This window comes from Eurytemora carolleeae, unplaced genomic scaffold (assembly GCF_000591075.1).
Source record: "Eurytemora carolleeae unplaced genomic scaffold, Eaff_2.0 scaffold86, whole genome shotgun sequence".
In the NCBI taxonomy this organism is placed as follows: domain Eukaryota; kingdom Metazoa; phylum Arthropoda; class Copepoda; order Calanoida; family Temoridae; genus Eurytemora; species Eurytemora carolleeae.
Window position 1 is genome coordinate 15,883 of NW_019396290.1, and position 20,695 is coordinate 36,577.

Consider the following 20,695-nt stretch of genomic DNA (forward strand, 5'->3'; position numbering starts at 1 on the left):
GGGGGGGGGGTCCAAAAATCGTATACTAGGAATATACCATGAGATATCCTTTATATTATCTCCCCAATTGATTATTTTCAATTGGGCTTCATCAATTAAAGTGACTTGCTCATGAATGCAATAATTCGAATGTATTACGAGTGTTTTTTTAAATGTATTGTCACTTCAAACGATAGTTACGTAACAGCTCAATTTAGTAAAAGTTTTAGCTCAATTCTTTTTCACTTTTTCACTTACAAGTAAAAAATACAAATGTAAAATGAAGACACGTAGATTTAACAGATATAAAAATTATCGCGCACAATAAGTATAATATAATAAGGTAAACAATATATAACCCACGGACCACGATCAACCTTTAAATCTTTGTGTGAAGTTGTGAACTGAAGTAAGAACAGCTGTTTTACTTCTGCTGAAGGAGAGAGGGGGGAGGGAGAGAAAGCTCTCGTATCTCTCTCTAACAATCTAACCAACTTTAATCCGATTCGTTAAGCCATTTTCTAGCTATAGTTAGATAAAACTTGTACGTTTAAATAATCAAATTTATTAAAACCGATCGTTAGACCGATCGGTAAACCGATCGGTTCATCCGACCTGTTTGCGCTATCGATCTCCGCATCATGTACGATCGGAACAGATCGGAATGGAAAATCGGAGCGATTTCATTCCTACGCTGGAATTCCTCAAGTCAGAAATCGGAATTCCGATCGAGAGAAATTTTCCAGCTGGGTTTTGAGGCGTTTCCGCAATTTCTGCATGAAAACGGAAATCCCTCAAAAGCCAGTTTTTGAGGGGTTTCCTCTTTATTTTGAGGCATTTCCTAAAATTTTTGAGGTGTTTCCGCTTTTCACCTGACAATATTTTTGAGGAATTTACCAATATTTTTGAGGGATTTCCCATTATTTTTGAGGCGTTTCCGCAAAATTTTTGAGGCGTTTCCGTATTTTTAAAATCTTGATTTAGTTGAGGTGTTTCCTCTTTTTTTGAGGCGTTTCTGTTTTTTTAAAGGTTTTTTTAAAGACTTTTAAACTTTATTTTGTTGAGGCGTTTCCTCTTTTTTTTGAGGCGCTTCCGTTTTTTTGAGGCGTTTTCGTTTTTTGAAAAAACTTTTAAAACTTTATTTTGTTGAGGCGTCTCCTCTTTTTTTTGAGGCATTTCCGTTTTTTTAAAAAACTTTTAAAACTTTATTTTGTTGAGGCGTTTCCTCTTTTTTTTGAGGCGTTTCCTTTTTTTTTGAGGCGTTTCCGTTTTTTGAAAAAACTTTTAAAACTTTATTTTGTTGAGGAGTTTCCTCTTTTTTTGAGGCGTTTCCGTCTTTTTTAAAAACTTTTAAAACTTTATTTTGTTGAGGTGTTTCCTCTTTTTTTTGAGGCGTTTCCGTTTTTCTGAGGCGTTTCCATTGTTTGAAAAAACTTTTAAAACTTTATTTTGTTGAGGCGTTTCCGTTTTTTGAAAAAAAACTATTAAAACTTCATTTAGTTGAGGTGTTTCCTTTTTTTGAGGCGCTTCCGTATTTTTATAAACTTCATTTAGTTGAGGTTTTTCCGTATTTTAAAAACTTCATTTAGTTGAGGTGTTAACTCTTTTTATTTAAACGAGTTTTTGTTTAAAAAAAAAAATTTCAAAGCTTCAATTAGTAGAGTCGATTTTTTTTTTTCTTTATGGGTTTCCAGAATTTTTGGAAGAGTTTGTCTTTTTAGATAACTTCTTAAATTCATTATAGAGGAGACTTTTCCGAAAATTTCGTTTCTGTTTTTCAATAAAGGCTTTTAAAACTACACATAAAGTTGAGACATTTCCGCACATTTTTCCGAACAGTTTAGAGGCGTTTCCGTTTTTCATTAAAGACTTTTCAAACAACACATGAAGTTGAGATATTTCCACACATTATTTAGGTGTTTTTGCTTTTAAAAAAAATTGAAATTTCATTTTAATTTCTCATAAAAAATTGTACAACATTTTTTTATTCTCGTACTATGACGCATTTCTGTTCTCATAATAAATTCCCCTAAAAATCCGTAAACATGGTGACCAACAAATAAAGTTTTTTCAAAAAACAGAAACGCCTCAAAAAAAAAGCGGAAACGCCTCAAAAAAAAAGAGAAAACGCCTCAAAAAAAGAGGAAACGCCTCAACAAAATAAAGTTTTAAAAGTTTTTCAAAATACGGAAATGCCCCAAAAAAAACGGAAACGCCTCAAAAAAATGTAAAAGCCTTTAAAAAACGGAAACGTCTCAACAAAAGAAAGTTTAAAAGTTTTTTCAAAAAAACGGAAACGCCTCTAAAAAAACGGAAACGTCTTAACAAAATAAAGTTTTAAAAGTTTTTTCAAAAAACGGAAACGCCTCAAAAAAAGAGGAAACGCCTCAACAAAAAGAGGAAACACCTCAACTTTATATATTAGGAAACGCCTCAAAAAAATTCGGAAATCCCTCAACATTTTCCAGTTTTGAGGGATTTCCCAAAATAAAACGGAAATTCCTCAAAACCGGTTTTGAGGCATTTCCGCGTTGAGATGTTTCCATGCTGAGGCGTTTCCATAGCACCGGGCTCAGAACCCGTTGGGGAATGAAAACCCCCTGAAATCAATAGAGCTCACTTGTCTTGGGGGGTTTAGCCCCCATAGCCCCCCTAAATATTCTTGTCTCCATCCCTCCCCTCTCCCTACCCACCCCTCCCCCTCTAATCCATCTCATTCCTAGCTCCTTTTGTATCCTTTTAAGCTTGGGAAGTTAATTATACAATTTAAGCTGATTTAAGCTTTATGTTTAGTTAAATATAAAGAGACTCATTTTACTTTTAAGTAGATCAAAGACATATTTTACTTCTATATTCTTAAAAGATTTTAAACAAACTTTTAAGGTAGAAACAAATTTATAAAATCGCTCACCAAAACTGGAAAATTTATGCTGAGAGAAATGTAAAAAAAGCAGGCTTTTTAGGGCGACTTGTGCCACTTTTTCTAGTAACAATCTAACAGATTTTCCGTTTTATATTTATGGATTTGCAAAAAAAAATGTGAATTGCCTTCCACTATTTTCTTTAAGGCAAATTGTTAAAATCAGAAATTATTATTATTATGTAAAGTTAAGAGTTTAATCATAAAAGGATTATGTAATGGAAATCAGAGATAAAGGATTTTTGAAACTTTAGTGTTTTAGAAGGAAAAATGTAAATTTAAGGGGTACTAACCCAAGCACCCCCTCTATTGGACATATACGCCCCTGAAGAAAGAACAGACTTTCCCTGTTCTAAGGCTTCATTTTTTAGTTTTGAACAATCCTCTCTGCAGCTTCTCAGCTTGTGGAATATTAACGTTCACAATGGACAAACGAAATGGATCGTTGAGAGAAATGAAAAAATTATCGTTTTTTATAAACAAACACGAAATTGAAAATCGTTAGAACGATCAGTAGATTAATTCTGACTGAAAAAATGTTGAACTTACAAATAAATATATATATAATATATATATATACATATGAGTAATTGCTTTATAATTATTATCTATGTAAAGTTGTAATCTCTGTTTGTCTGTCTGTTTGTTTGTTGTTCAATCATAACTCAGGAAACCCCTGAACCAATTTGCCTCAAATTTTGATAAGGGAAGTCAGTAGGCCCACGGGAATGTTCTTAGATATTAAGATTCTAAGTTAAGTGGGTCGACATCAACAGCGAAAATTTAGTTACCGGTAAAATGGGATGGGATATGGGATGGGAATAGCTCTGCTCAGGTTACACGGCATGAGTAACTTGGTTCCCAAACAAGTATATATATAAATTTGTTTATAAATAATATATATATATGCATTATATATATATAAATTGTGTTTACATAACTTACATGCTACAGAGATAACAATCCTAGATTTAAGGCATTAGTTAATGTACTTTCACGCAATGATGTAGTGCATACAGAGTTAACTCAGTTAATGAAACTTTAAAGGCATTAGTTAATGTACTTTCACGCAATGATGTAGTGCATACAGAGTTACCTCAGTTAATGAAACTTTAAAGATGACATTTCATTAATATCTGTTACAATTTGTGATACGTCGTGGTATCCTACAATTTTACACTTCATTGTTTCATTGTTTAAAATAATAGATTCTACTAGGCTTTAAGGGCGCTTCGTACCCGATCTTCATATTTCAACTGTAAACATTTTCTCTTTGTATACATTGTGAAACAAAAACAAATTTTTTTGTAGATTTTATAAAAAATTTCGTGGATTTTCAAAACTTAATGCAAATCGAATTTTGCTAAAGCCGTTTAGACATGTATTGCTATTAGGATACAAACGGACAGACAAACATACAAGCAAAGTATATTCATATATATAGAATAGATACATGCAGGAGTAGGGCGTAATGTAGCCTTATCTTCAGATTCGAATGGTGTCCATCATCTTCATCTGTTATTGGGGTACAGGGGCGTACGAGAGCATTTGTGCCTCCCCTTGGCAACATTGTGCCCCCCCCTTAAAAATCCCTTTTTAAAAAAAAAATATTGATACCTTTCTTAACTATGCAAACTATTCGATCATGCACACTTCCATGGTGTTAATAAATTATTTATGTAATTTTCTTAAGTGGACTTTTCATTTTCATTTTCATAGAAACGATACATATTGTGTAATTATTAAAAATAATAATATCAAATATATATTTTCACTGAAAGCAGTATTGATTAAAGCTTTTTTAGTGAAACTTTTTTAGTTAAGGACAAAAGACATTCACTAAATATATTTTTTTAATAGTGCAATTTGTTTTTAAAAGGGGACATGGGCACATTTTCACTCAGATGACATTGACAACACTTTTGAGGTTGAATCACATCTTCATTATTGAAGCTATATTTTCTCGAGATTTTGATTAGTGATTAACTATGAGAATGTATTTTCAAAATGTAAAGAATAAATAATACAAGAACATTTTTCCTGCATTTTTCGAGGTTTTTTTTGAAAAAATATAGGTTTTCCAGATTTTAGGTTTAAATTGGGCCTGTATTATGTTGGGTAATATCCTTTATTTTTTTCGATGAATTAGTTTTTTGTTTCTTTTTTTCTTTTTTATTTTTGTATTGTTCCCTTGTAAATTAAATTTGAGGTCCTATCTTCATTTTTGAACTTTGAACTTGGGATCCAGAACATGATTGTGATTAACTTTCTGGACTGAAGATTGAAATGTGCCAAAAGGAATTTTCCCAGATTTTAAATTTTTTTTCATTAAGGTTTCTTTGATTAAAACTATGTTGCGCATTAAAAATCATGAAAAAAGATTGCACCAAATGAATAAAATTTTTCCTACAATCAAAGAAAAAATTAGTATAAAAAGGGGCTAACATCTTTAGTTTTCAAGATAATCTTCTGAAATTTTGCATGGAAATTGGAATATTGATTAAGGTCTGAAATAAGTTATTAAAAACCATTAAAATCTGAAAATTCATCTTTTGTGGAATTTTGAATTTTTTTTTTCTCAACTTTTTTGCCTTTGTTACATGTGGGGTGTCTAATTTCCAAATTCATTGTAGGTTGTCTACTTTCCAAATTTATTGTATTTCTACCTAAAAATGCTTCTCCTTGGGTTAAATTTCTATAGGTTCATATTCCTCCAACCAGTATATCCTAAATTTATTGTTATTTATCAATATTTAAAAATCAAAATGCAACATAATTTTTTTCTTTAAAATACTTTTTTAAAAATATTTAGATAATTTAGAATTCTAGAATAAGAATCTTCTAATCTTAATATGTCAAAAAGTATTATATAAATCTTAATTTTAGTTTTCAATACGGAAACACAGAAGTCACTAAAAGATACTAATTGCTATAACTATGGTTCATTATACATTACAAAAGGCAAATCCTTACTATTTTTATATATAATGAATACATAGCATACGAATAGCAGTCTAATATCAAATCAAATAAATGAAAATATTATTAGAATTTTCGTCATTTTAAAATTTTTACAGCTTTTTCCATATTCTTCTTTTGATAGTAACATTTCAAAATGTTATACTTTTGTATTTGAAAGTTCTTGAATTTACAATTTAAATTTACAATTATTCGAATAACTTCATCATGTCTGATATCTCAAATGCGCAAATTGATAATAAAAATTCGCAATTTTTTACATTTGCAATACACTATTCAGTTTGAATAGCGTCATAATGTGTAGGCAGTGGCACCACACATCCATGGAAAAACTAGATTTCCTTCAACAGTGTACAGCTAGATAATGGCTCATGTCCCATGGCTCAGCTACATATTTTGAATCCTTTGTAATTTTGTAAAGTTTGTTAATTTTTATTTAATATCATGTTTATATGTTCCAATATTTTTTTGAGGGTTTCATCAAAGATTATTTCAATATTTTCTAATAACAGTTTATTTTATTAAAGATTTTTACTGCATGGGGAAATTTTTGATTGGGGGATTAAGTGGTTGGGGGAAATTTTAACTACATGCAAGGAAATTACATTTGGGGAAATTATCTAACACCAGGAAAAGGTGATGGTATGACTTGAGAAAGGGTGTCCGCATGGTGGCAGCAGTACTTAATTGTAACGCGCGGCATGCACACAAAGACACTTTAATTTTTCATGTTTCAGAGTAAAATGATTGTATGGTTGTACTCTATGTACAGCTGGCTGTGCACAATAACCTTTGTTGTTGGACTGTTCTTCTTCTTGTACAAGGAGATTACTCTGGGCATCTGTAAATCAACGGCTAAATTAAACGGAAAGGTACAAAATGCACAGTTTTGGGTCAGCTTTGAGTTTGGTTTTTAAGTCAGTTTGAGTTTAGTTTTGAGGTCAGTTTTACGGTCAGCTTTGAAGTTAGTTTTGAAGTCAGATTTGAGATCAATTTTGACATATAGTTTTTAAGTCCATTTTGAGATTGGTTTTAAGGTTTGTATTGAGTTCCGTTTTGAGGTTAGATTTAAGTGCAGGTTAGAGATCAGTTTTGAGGTCAGTTCTAAGGTCGGTTTTGTGGTCAGATTTGAGTTAAGCTTTGAGGTCAGTTTTGAGGTCAGTTTTGAGTTAAGTTTTGAGGTCAATTTTGAAGTCAGTTTTGAAGTACGTTTTGAGGTTGGATTTAAGGTCAGTATTAAGTTCAGTTTTGAGGTCCATATTAAGATCAGTTTTGAGGTCAGATGTGAGTTAAGTTTTGAGGCCAGTTTTGAGGTCAACTTTGAGTTGTGTTTTAAGGTCGGTTTTAAGGTCAGATTTCAAGGTCAATTCTAAGATTAGTTGTGAGGTCAGTTTTGACAGAAAATAGGAATAGTAAAGAATGTTATGGTTTGCATGTTTTGTTCATGTCTTTGTCTTCTGTCATAGTCAAAATTTAGGGGGGAAAATTCTGAAATACGGATTTTATTAATCATTTATTGTAAAAATTGCCCAACTATTTAACAGAACATTATTTATTTATTTCATTTCAGTTTTAAATATTCGATGTTTTTTTTAAATGTGTTACAGTTGCAGAAACTATAAACACATCGCATAGATTAATAACAATACAGATAGAACACTAGATGTCAACTTTTCAAGATTTGGGGGGTTTTTTATTCACAATAACCCTAAGGCCGAAGCCCAAAGGACATATGTGTATGCTTTCTCTTTGTCTTGTAATTCAACGCAGCCAGTGGTAGTTGCGTTGATAGTTCACTGGATTGTAGCCATGTGTTGACATTGATAGTCAAGAAATCTGAGTTGTACCTGAATAGATACTTGTTCCAGAAATTGTTATGGAGTAGGCGTTTACTACACATCAACTTTTAATAGTGGATCTATCCGTGAAAATCTCCATTTTGTTCAATGTAAAACAATAGCAAAAAATTGCGGATTTGATGAATTTTTGGAAACACATTTTTGTAATTTTGACCATCAATAAACATTCACTGGGTTCATGTGAGGTCCCACACAAAATGTGGGCCCGATCAGCTCGGCCGTTTAGACGTTTAATAGATACAAACGGACGTTTTTATATAAGTTTTTTTCTTAATTGGCCCATTGAACATGAAATACAGCAATTAATTGTACAATTAAAACTTTACACAAAACCATTTCCTGAATAAGTTGGTTTTGATACAACTGGTAAAACTTTTTTCTTCATATTACAGCATCAAGTACTCATAAGATTACTTTAATATAGTCTTCTTTTTTCACAATTGACAGCATTTAATTGAGTCTATAAATAGATTAATAACACTACAGATAAAACACTAGATTTCATCTTCTCAAGATTTGGGGATTTTTCGTTCAAGAAAACCCATGACTCCTGAGGCAGAAGCCTAATGAAGTTTTGCGCATGCTGCGTTGAATTGCAAGACAAAGAGAGAGCATGCGCGTAACTTCTTTGGGCTTTTTCCTCAGGGTTATTGTGAACGAAAAACTCCAACATCTTGAAAAGACATATCTAATGTTCTATCTGTATTGTTATTAATCTATGTCATACGTTTATAGTTTCTATATAGTATTGTAAAATGTTCATATTTTGATGTGAAAATTGATCAGGCTTTGGCCTGATACTCCTTTAGAATACATAAGCTTGCGTTCAGAAATTGTTCTAAATTCTTTTTATCCAGAGTTTAAAAAGTTTAATTAAAACCAAGACCTGTCGTCACTTCAAAGTCGGCCAGGTCGAAATAATTTTTATGTCAAGGGCACTGTTATTTTATAACAGTGCCCTTGGCATAAACACAGATATCCGATGAACAGCCTGGAGTATATCGTCGTTTCCCTAGCTTCATCTTTTATTAGATTTAAACTTTTTAGATTTCTAACGGTTTCCTTTATTGTCTCTGTAAAATATTATCCTATTTTGTTGTATCTTTGTAACTCTCAAATATAAGTTATTTTTAGTACTTGGCCCTATAGTTGAGGTCAAAGGATTTACCTTTACCTTTTTATATCTAAATATAGCTAGTTCAATACAGACTCGGTATTTATGGAGTTTATAAACCTAAGAGGTAGAGAGGATAGAGTTTGTGATAGATTAAGCTGATAAAGTAAAGTACGGAGTTTGGCATATCAGGACATCTCTAAAACACAATCCGCGAGTTTTTTTTTTTAGGGAAACCTTTCTTAAAAGTAATCAATTTGTATTAAAAAATATAAGAATATCTCATTCATCCTTGAAAAGGCAAAAGTTTAAAGGTTAGAATAGAAGATCACATGAATTTACATTTACACTCTCTTTCTTAAATCTAAGATCCCTCTGAATATTAACTTGATTACAAGACAATTAAAGTAATTACTTGAAATAAATTCAATCTATTCAAAACAAAGTTAGATCCAATTCAAAATGTTCCAAATTAGGCTACGTTTCACAATGGTACCCTTGAAACCTTTTTTTTCTTAATTGCAGTTTTCTACAAAAGTTAATTGTGAATTTAAGAGAATTGATTTCTTTCTTGAGACGAAAAACAACGATTTCTCCCTCTATTTTAATCCAGTAAAGCTGAAAGGGCTGTTGTATCGTAAAACCACTTTATATAATTCATTTTCCCTTTAATTTTTAATCAAATAATTTTGAAAATGTTTGATTAAATCTGTATAGCTAAAAAATTATCAAACGCGTTTTCATTTCTGAAATTTTAAAATTTTTCAAATTAAATTCGTAATGTATTGAGATTGTAGACACATTTTTATAAAAAATAAGAATTCATCTTTGCTCTTGTCCGAAATTCAGTTTGATCTCCAAAGTTCAAGATTAAATCTGTCCCATATTTTGGGAAAAAAAATTTATACTCCAGAGAGCTCATAAGATACAAGGTTACCCACAAAGGATGAGACTTCAGAGACTATTTTTACTCTGTTTCTTTATGACTTAACTGTAAATTTGTTTCTTTCTTTGTACAATTATTACATAAATCATAGAAAGACTTTATCTAAGGCAGAAGATTGAATTCAACCATGATTTCGTCATATTCTAGAATTGTCTCATCCGTTGTGGGCAACGCCTCACCCTCGATTTGAATATTAAAGAGATGTTTCAGGGCCCAAAAGGTTGTGTAGCACAAATGTGTTAAGTACATCTGAAGTATGGAAACAGTACAACAAAATGGTGGTTCTACACTTTTTCAAATTAATTCCACTCTATTTATATCCATTCTCTTTGGTATTTGGGCCAAAATATGAATATAATTGCAGGTTGTAGTTGTAACTGGAGGAAATGGAGGAATAGGATTTGAAACTGCTCTGGACCTAGCCCGGAGAGGGGCCAGGGTTATTCTTGGCTGCCGGAGTAAAGACAGAGGTAATAAACAGGGCTCGATGTTTTCCACAACATTTTCAGTTTTGTCAAAATTCAAAATGTCCACCAAGGCTCGTTCATATTTTGCATAAAATTAAATAAAAAAATTGTATTGCTCTAAGAAATTTTAAAATATTTTATTATGTTTATGTAAATATACACCCCTGGTTATATAATGTGACAAGTTTAACAGGTTTAGGACATCCAAGGTTTGAGGACAGAACTGTTAAACTAGACGAGATTTCAATATAAAGAAAACAGTTAAACTAGACGAGATTTCAATAGAAAGAAAAGTTTATTTTTCATGTGAAATGGTAAATGGTTTTGATGCTTTGGAGAAAAATTAAAATTTTACTAAATAAGGAAAGTTTTCCAGTTTTAATTCTTTTTATCCAAAAATTCATAAATTTTAACCAAATAGCTGAAAAAAAAAAACACTAAAAGCATAGAGGTATAAACATAAGGGGCAATGGGGTTAATCCTCCTCCCGATAAAGAAGTTAAACGTTCTTTATCAGGAGGGATCCGTGCCCCAATGGGGACTAAACTCGCACCCCTCTTTATATAAATTATATGAAAACGTTAAGCCCCCCCCCCCCCACTAAAAACGGAATACGCTTCTGAAAAGAAATGTAAAACTTCCCATACTTAACATTTTGAGGAAAAAGTGAATCTCGAGAAGGGTCAGGGGTAGTGTTGAAAAAAGATTTTTCATGAAGATGTATTTACCCTTTATTGGTATTTTTAGGATCCATAGCCGTCAAGAAAATCAGAGCTGAAACCGGTAACAAGGCATTAACAATTTAAGAAACAAATTTTCAAAAGTTTAGAAGGTGGGGGTCATGATGGGTGAATTTTCGGATTGGTGGGTGGGGCCGGGGGGGCGGGGTCTATCCTTCGCAAGTTACAAACCTACTTACCCACTGGTATCATCCCTTCCAAATTAATACATGTTTTGGACGGTAGTGAACTGAAAAAAGGAAAATCATATTTTAAACAATTAGAAACATTTGAAATTGAAACTTATCAAGTTTTTTTTGGGAAACCCTATTTCTGAACAATACCTTCGCATCATTGTTTAGTTTTATTAAATATTTTGGGTTAAATTGCTAAATACTAGGATGTGGAGATGATCAGTTTAGATCTGGGCAGATTTGAGAGTGTACGAGAGTTCTGTAAAATATTGAAGAATTCTGTTGATAAGGTGGGACACGTGGTTTATATCTTGATATTTATATATTTCTAGGTTGATATCTTGACATTTCTATATCTCTAGGTTGACATCTTGATATTTCTATATCTCTAGGTTGATATCTTGATATTTCTATATCTCTAGGTTGATATCTTGATATTTCTATATCTCTAGGTTGANATAGATAGATAGATAAATAGATAAATAAATCGAGTTTATTATATTAAAAATTTGATTTTTAGTTACTCTCAAACTTTCTTTTTTTTCTCCTGATAAATAATCACTAATTCTTAACCATCAAAATCTTCAACCCTTGAAAAAAAATTAATTTTGAGATGTAGCTTTAACGAAAGAACTAAATTTGCGTATATTTTACACATATATTTGCAAGTTTCGTTTTAATTACACTAATTTAATATTTAATTTACTCTTTTAGCGGTGGTCGGAACTTTTGCGTTGAGTATATAGCGTTAATCTGAAACGCTTGATAACGATATCCAATGTGTGCACTTTTAATTTTAGCATAAATGATTGATCCCTCTACAAAAGTAATTCCTTCAGGGTATGACCATCACGGGATATCAAAGAGGAATAAAATGTATCCGCAAATCTGCAAGATGAAGATCAATGCGTAAAGTCCCAAGATTCATGATAAAACTAAAGTTCTGATTTCAAACTGTAAAAGTTCCAAGAATTAGGATGAAAATATGGTGAAAACATCCAGAAACCCTGTTTAAACAACTTTTTTAACGTTTTATTTCAGGAAACCCTGAAAAACTCTGATGCTCCCAGAGTTATAAATGTTTCTTCCATGGCATCTATTCAACCAAGGAATCAAAGTAAAAGCAATAGTTTTAACAAATTTGTTAAAAAATAACTGATTTTTTCATTATTTTTACATAATACCCATAACTATCGAAATAACGATTTGATCTAAAATATGATAAAAGGCAATTTCGTTGTTTTGCAATGCAATGATTTTGCAGCCTTTCTATTAAGGCTGCGGCCAGTAAAGTTTGTCAATTTTTCGAGGGAAAAAACTAAATATTTTCATCATTAAAACTAATAAAAACAAAAAGAATAGAATATATAATAGAGTGGAATTTAGACAATCCCTCGGTATGAATTTTGTAAGTCCCTTTCAGCCTGAAAGGGAGTTCAAAGTGTACAAATCATCTAAATTATATGCAGTAGAGTACGTTAATTTAGTATGTTCCCTAGACTATTCATTTCAATTTCAAATTTTTTAAAGCTGTTAAATAAACTTTATAAAATGAATTAGGTAAATAAAAAACATTATTTGATTTATAGTTATAACGGAAAATCATCGTTTGTAAAGTGTGAAATGATCATTGGTCAATTAGGAAACCAGCCTATTTCATAATTTGGTTTTCTTTTAATATTGGTTTTAGATTTTCTATTAAATGATGTTGCAGGGCCCAAAAGGTTATATAGCGCAAATATGTTAAGTATAACCTGCAGTATGGAAACAATACAACAAAATGGCCGTTTTACACTTTTTTCTAGTAAATTCCACTCTAATATATATTCTATTCTCTTTGATTAAAAATGTGAAGGGAACTGGTGTGAATATTTTATTCTTCTTTTTCAATCAAGAGTTTGACAATACACGTTGACAATCTCTGTCTGCATCATTTATTAATGATTTAATCTTAAGAACTTTTCTTCTTATAAAAGTTATATTACAATAGTTAGTAAAAACTTTTTACGGTTTTTGATTGCAGTCCAATAGACTATACACAGATCAAGAAAGGACAGGATTACGAGGTATTTTTCCTTTTCTTAATTCTTGCAGAAATGTTTTATTCCCTGTTGCAATTCATTTCTCCCTTAACTTGATTTTTTGTCGTATAATCGTGAAAAGGCATTAAAATAAAAAGGCTTCGAAGGCATTGTACATTGAGAGCTAAGAGTGGGCAACGTTCTATTAGCGAACGGTTAGAAAAAAGTCCTAACGTGCCCAGCCCTAGTGATAACCAATATAAAGTAGAAAGGTTTTCGTTTGCTCTCTTTCAGTGAATCAGAATTGACACCCGCTTTGGATTTTATGAGGTTTAAACACGACACTATATCAATAATATTTGGATATTTCATTAAAGAAAACCAAGATTGATTCACTTTACATTAGTCATGAACACTATTGGTCGCCCCCCCCCCCCCATTGGATTAAGGGTTGAAGTGTAATAATTCACATGATTTCACTTAAAGTATAACAAACTTTCGATTTAACAGTAATCAATCTTAATTTGTAATCTTTGTTATCATACCATCTTAAAAATCTGTAATCTTTTTTCATATTTTAGTTGGTGGAAGGTTGAACCAACTCAGATATCAAAAAAAGATGGCGATCATTTTTTTCAAATTTTTATCTTTTTTAATTAATTTTATTTTAGGTTGATTTAGTGTATCAAGTCTCCAAGTTTATGAACGCCCTGTTTACAAAAGAGCTCGTAAGGTACCATTTCTTAATTATTTAAATATATAGTGCTGAGATCTCCCCAATAATATTTCAGATTTATTATTGGTTAATATTTAATATTTCGGAGTAGGGTTGCCAACACAAGTGAATTTGATTTACGCGCAATTGTGCTACCATAAGTTCTGCTCAAATCCACGCAATTCTGAACAATTCTGCGCAATTTTGCGCAACAAAATTTCGATTGGAAATCCTCCAATGAGAACTTCGTTAATCGTCCGAAGGTTATTAATAAGTTCCCAACCTCCATGGACTTGAATTTAGAGAAGTAATTTTAATCTTGAATTTTTTAACCCTACAACGAAAACAGCTCTTTAAGCTATTTCTTTACTCTCCTGAGTCCAAATTTAATGAATTTGAGCCGCGTCTATAATCCGCCAAAAACTGGTTTCAACTGAGCGCCGGTTTAAATCTTGAAACATTAAATACAATTTTAAGTAAAACCAACCATATTTGAGCCGCGGCTCAAATTCTTCAAATTCAGCCTCTGCTGCAGTAGTTTTACAAATATTCATTATTCTTATGTTTTATTAATATCTGTTAAAATTAGTACTGCTTAGGAAAATTTTAATGTATTTTATATTCAGGAGGATATATATATATATTTAGGAGATGGGGTTCGGAAGGATTTCAATCCTTTTCTCTTCACCCTGGCGTTGTCAGGTATAAACGGTTGTGTAATTTCTTTTTTAAAGTAGAAATTTTTTTATTAAAAAATTATGTTGACCATTAAGTTAAAAATTCAATTTTCGCAAATTTGCAAAAATTTTTGCAGATTCTAAAAGTAGAGCACAAGAGCTTTCTAATGATGTATCATTTGTCATATTTGGACATAAAACATGGGATTTAGAGGGGGGGGCAAATTGGCCCCCCCCCAGCGTATCCTGGTTTTCAAGTACCCCAGCAGGGATAGGGTTAAACGCCTTAAAAGTCAATTGCAATATTTATCATTTGAAAGTTGAATTATGGGTTCTGTCTAAAATGGTTTTTAAATAGTATATTAGAAGATTTGAAAAAGAAAGAAACAAGTTTAGAGCTCATTTAAAGGGAGTGACCGGCTATGTAAGGTAGTTGAACTGAGTATGCAGTGTTGTGGAAAACTTCTTTCGGATTCATTTGAGACATATCAAACTTTTTAAAGATCTGTAAATCCTGAGTTTGAGCGCAAATTCGACGTTCAAAACTCCTACTTTGGGGGTGGATACGGTTTCAGAATTAGTTTTTAAAAATTATTAAATAACGAAAACATAAAATGTAAAAAAAATTCTAGTCTCATTCTTTGTGGGTAGCTCTGTGTGGAAAAGTAAATATGTTGAGTAAACCCTGTGTAAGATGTAAACCATAAATAAATAAAAGTAAAATATATAGAGTAAACCCTGTGTAAGATGTTAACAATAAATAAATTAAAGTATATATGTTAAGTAAACCCTGTGTAAGATGTAAACAATAAATAAAAAAGTATACATGTTACCCTGTGTAAGATGTAAACAATGAATAAATAAAAGTAAATATATTGAGTAAACCCTGTGTAAGATGTAAACAATAAATAAATTAAAGTATATATGTTAAGTAAACCCTGTGTAAGATGTAAACAATAAATGAATAAAAATATATATATTGAGCAAACCCTGTGTAAGATGTAAACAATAAATAAATTAAAGTATATTTGTTGAGTAAACCATATGTAAGATGTAAACAATAAATAAATAAAAGTATATATGTTAAGTAAACCCTGTGTAAGATGTAAACAATAAATAAATAAAAGTATATTTGTTGAGTAAACCCTATGTAAGATGTAAACGATAAATAAATAAAAGTATATATGTTGAGTTAACCCTGTGTAAGATGTAAACAATAAATAAATTAAAGTATATATGTTAAGTAAACCCTGTATAAGATGTAAACAATAAATAAATAAAAGTATATGTATTGATTAAACCCTACGTAAGATGTAAACAATAAATAAATAAAAGTATATATGTTGAGTAAACCTGTGTAAGATGTAAACAATAAATAAATAAAAATATATATATTAAGTAAACCCTGTGTAAGATGTAAACAATAAATAAATAAAGAATATATGTTGAGTAAACCCTGTGTAAGATGTAAACAATAAATAAATAATGAAGAATAGTCTATATATTTCTGATTGCATGGTGTTAGGCTTCAAGTAATCCTATTCACCCAGGAATACTATATCTTTGTGAACCATATCCCTAATGTAACCCTGTTTCAAAAGTCGTCTCCGACAAAGTGTACCTCCGTTGAATACTCCGTACTCCGGCCATCCGCCAAACCAAACCTTGCCAAGGATTTTACATAAATAACCTCATGGATCTAGTAAAACTTAAAGTGCATTAAAAAGAACCTATTTAAACACAATTTTCAGTGAATCATTTACATATAAACAGTGAACTTATTTTAACCAAATAAATATTCATTTCAGAAGAATTAAATTGCTTTAGACTTCAGTACAAACAACTTTTCGCCGTACCACAGTTTTCTAGATCGTAAGTCCATGTTTGATTCACAATAGTACCCATTTAAAATATTTCATTTATTAATTCCCATCGGTACCTTAAAATATTTCTTGGTCGATTCACAACAGAACCTTTCCTTTAAAATTCCTATTTATCAGTTTCAATAAACATTTAATNCTTCAACCTTAATCCTTCTATCAATCAAGCCTCTCCGCTCAAACCAGATCCTCCAAACAATCTGGAGCCTACAACCGAACCTGACCTGCCAACCCACCCAACCCCTCTTTCCAACCCTGACCCTCCTACCGATCCAGGACCTCCAACAGGATCTGATCCTGCTGCCACTCCAGCCTTCCCGCTCAAACCAAATCCTCCATTTGTGCCTGATCCGTCCACAAACACTGTTCCTCCACTCAACTCTGATCCTCCTATGAACCAGTTGCTCCCATTCCTCGGCGTGGAACAACAGCCCCCTCAGGAAACGATCAACGGGCTAGCAGCAGATCCTGTAGCTGATAACCTTGCTCCGGACAGCTCCACTCATCATACCTCAGCCCAAGATGAGTTCCACACAGATCCTGCAAACCCGGATCAGTAGAAGTATAATTCCGGCGGGTACATTACATTTTATCTTATTTTTTTTAGGAAAAAAAAATCCATTGAACTTATTGTTTATCAACATAATTAACTTTATTTCCTATTTCATTATTTAACAGCTTTAACCAATCTCTTTGCAACAATTTCAAAAACAAATGGAAATTTACCAATACCCGCCGGAACCACAGATCCCCGCCGGGATTCAACCATGAAACCACTCAACCCAGGAAATCAACCAGTTCATTAAACATTAACTTTAATATTCGAGCTATTTATTTAACATTCAATTCCTTCCTTTTTTTTCCCATTTATTTCCCTCAGAGGAAAACCCTATTTACATGACAAGACTTTTAATTTGCCAATCAATCAATCAATCAATCTTCAAATACCATGTCGTTTATGTTAATTTAACAGTCAATTCTCTGAGCTAACCCTTAACTTGCATTTATTTCCTATGATTTCACATGTTAGTACCAATTCTGATAGTTCGGCAACAATAATAATATTCTTACACGTAGTGCAAAATGTGTAACTTGTAATGTAACAATCAATCAATCAAACCTACTATGTAATTATTTAGGGGATATGGTTCTCATTTTTCTCGTCTATAAGCCTTTATATCCTCGAACCCCTCCTGGGGCCACTGTGAACCATATCCCTAATGTAACCCTGTTTCAAAGGTCGTCTCCGACAAAGTGTACCTCCGTTGAATACTCCGTACTCCGGCCATCCGCCAAACCAAACCTTGCCAAGGATTTTACATAAATAACCTCATGGATCTAGTAAAACTTAAAGTGCATTAAAAAAGAACCTATTTAAACACAATTTTCAGTGAATCATTTACATATAAACAGTGAACTTATTTTAACCAAATAAATATTCATTTCAGAAGAATTAAATTGCTTTAGACTTCAGTACAAACAACTTTTCGCCGTACCACAGTTTTCTAGATCGTAAGTCCATGTTTGATTCACAATAGTACCCATTTAAAATATTTCATTTATTAATTCCCATCGGTACCTTAAAATATTTCTTGGTCGATTCACAACAGAACCTTTCCTTTAAAATTCCTATTTATCAGTTTCAATAAACATTTAATTAGTTGTAATAAAATAGTTACATTTATTAACAATTATTATTGGTATACAACAGTGCCTTTCTAAACCCTTTATTTATCGATACGCAACAGTAATAAAATATGAATGCTAAACCTGCTAAACCTAGAGTTTCCTAAACCTGCTAAACCTACAAAACCTAGAATTCCTATACCTTTTAAGTCTTTGTTCAATTCTCAATGGTACATGTTTCTAAACCAATTGTTCGATTCACAACAATACCCATTTATTAACAATTATTATTTACATGCATGTACGCCAATAACAATTTGTATTTTGTAGGAAACTTCGTTACTGAATAAACATTTTCAAGAAGTTCTCATCTATGTGTGTCTGGTAGAAGAGAGTGTTTCCCTAACCTAATTGCCTTTGGATTTGTCATTCTTCGAGTTACCAATCCTTTGCTTAAGTACATCCCGCTTCGAGTAACTTTTCCTTTTGTTCAGCTCACAATCTTACAGAGACTAACATTCCTAGCTTTAACACATAGAAAAAATTGTTGAACATATTTATAAGTCGGAGAGGATCGCCGACCCCTGCTTCATTGAATGACGGGTTGTCTTTTAATAATAATAATTATAATAAGTTTTGATATTATGTTAAAATCACACTTTAGTAAAGAAGGGACAGCATTTTTGAGAACAAACAAAGTATTTCTTGAACGATGGTGTTTTTTCCAAAAAAATGATAGTTTTAAAACAATAAACGATTTAAAATCGTCGAAACAAATTTTTTACTTAATTAACGAATTTTCCAAAAGATATTGAAAAACACGATAGTTTTTTACCGAACGAACGATTTTTTTGGAAAAAGATAAAAAAAAACGATAGTTTTTTTATTAAAAGATCAATTTTACTGAACAAACGATTTAACTGAACAAACTATTTCACCGAACTATAGTTCAGCAAGAAAACGAACGAAATAGCTGGAAAACGAATGATAATTTAGGAAGGAAATAAATTCTTTTGGAACGATTGAAAAAAAAACGAAATCGGTCCTTTTAGAACGATTAACGAACGAAATAAAAAAGACCCAATGCGTTTATCTCCACACTTGACAGTAAAATGGGATGCAAGAAGGATACCGATTTTTTGTTGATATTTCCAAGCTTTGGATTTTTAAACTCTGGATAAAACTGGTTCGTGTCATTTTCAGAAAACTAAACGACATTATTTGTAGAGTATGCGAGCAATAAAACAGCCAAGATTATGTTTAATTTTCACTTTCAAGTTAAGCAAAATGAAAGTGAAAGAACGATTCCGATTCTTTTAGATATTCGTTTTTTTGTATTTTTAACTTGATATAACTGGTTTGTGCCATTTTTAGAAAGCTAATCATGGATTTTTGCTAAACAGGCAGAAACAGTTAAGATTAATTTTATTCAAAATTCAGATGCATGATTTTTATATTTCACAACAGAACCCTTTTAATATTTCACAACGGAACCCTTTTATATTTCACAACGGAGCCCTTTTAATATTTTACTACGGAACCCTTTTAATATTTCACAACAGAACCCTTTTAATATTTCATAAAAGAACTCTTTTAATATTTCATAACGGAACCCTTTTAATATTTCACAACAGAACCCTTTTAATATTTCACAACAGAACTCTTTTAATATTTCATAACGGAACCCTTTTAATATTTCACAACGCAACCGTTTTAATATTTCACAACGGAACCCTTTTAATATTTCACAACAGAACCCTTTTAGTATTTCATAACGGAACCCTTTTAATATTTCACAACAGAACCCTTTTTAATATTTCACAACAGAACCCTTTTCATATTTCACAACGGAACCCTTTTAATATTTCACAACGGAACCCTTTTAATATTTCACAACGGAACCCTTTTAATGTTTCACAACGGAACCCTTCTAATGTTTCACAACAGAACCCTTTTAATTTTTAATTTGTATAATGAAGGATGAATGAGATGATATCCTTTTGATCTAGCTAAAAATTGATCGTTTTCTTGTATGGAAGACAATTGTCAAAGTTTAACACTTTACAAGAAAGAAAAACTACACATATCTTCCTTATTGTTGCTAAACAGTTTAGAGGGTGCCGTTGTGAATCGAATAGGCCTGCCCTAAAATGAAGGGTCAATTGAAAGTACGCCTACAATCCCTTTAATACTGATGAAACTTTATGTTTAGGACTGAAATATTCCAGAATATGGAGTCTCCTCCATGGTATAAGAAACTACCTCCAATCCTACAAACCATTCTTGGGTAATATTCAGTGCGGTTTCTTCCCCCGGCCTTTCTTTGAACTTCAGCGTTACCCAGCATAAAGGATGAGACTTTAACCCTATTCCTGCTGGTTTTTTTTTTTACATAACTCAAAAAGTATTGGTCTGAGGCTGTTGAAATTTTCTGACTTTTCCTACATACCCAAAGCCCTCCCTTTAGGCCTAAAACCGGGCTTTAATACTAACTGCCTGAGTCCTCAGGCACACTGCCTGAATGACTGCTTTTGCCTGTAGCAAACTAAATCTTTGTTTTGACCCACTTTCACTTGTCAGATTTTGATAAAATTTAGCT

At 31.8% G+C, this 20,695-nt stretch overlaps 3 protein-coding genes across 4 annotated transcripts in view; 2 read left to right on the plus strand and 1 right to left on the minus strand.

The window, feature by feature from the left end:
* Positions 1-14,040, minus strand: part of LOC111700238 (uncharacterized) — a 23,692-nt gene extending 9,652 nt beyond the window's left edge. For both annotated transcript variants that reach the window (XM_023471106.1, XM_023471105.1), the window contains exons 1-2: positions 14,036-14,040; positions 2,641-2,645 (exon numbers count right to left, since the gene is read on the minus strand). The gene's annotated coding sequence lies outside the window, so the exon portion shown is untranslated. The remainder of the gene's footprint in view (positions 1-2,640; positions 2,646-14,035) is intronic.
* On the plus strand, positions 6,200-12,076 carry LOC111700248 (retinol dehydrogenase 11). Its single transcript, XM_023471122.1, has 6 exons — positions 6,200-6,298; positions 6,616-6,750; positions 10,162-10,267; positions 11,012-11,055; positions 11,384-11,467; positions 12,017-12,076. Exons 2-6 carry the CDS (start codon positions 6,622-6,624, stop codon positions 12,074-12,076), a joined length of 423 nt encoding a protein of 140 aa, XP_023326890.1. The 5' UTR covers positions 6,200-6,298; positions 6,616-6,621.
* The window catches only part of LOC111700239 (retinol dehydrogenase 11), a 13,471-nt gene continuing 4,970 nt past the window's right edge, over positions 12,195-20,695 (plus strand). The window contains exons 1-5 of the mRNA XM_023471107.1: positions 12,195-12,286; positions 13,201-13,243; positions 13,870-13,931; positions 14,562-14,615; positions 20,309-20,383. Coding sequence (XP_023326875.1) covers positions 12,267-12,286; positions 13,201-13,243; positions 13,870-13,931; positions 14,562-14,615; positions 20,309-20,383 — 254 coding nt within the window. The 5' untranslated portion in view covers positions 12,195-12,266. The remainder of the gene's footprint in view (positions 12,287-13,200; positions 13,244-13,869; positions 13,932-14,561; positions 14,616-20,308; positions 20,384-20,695) is intronic.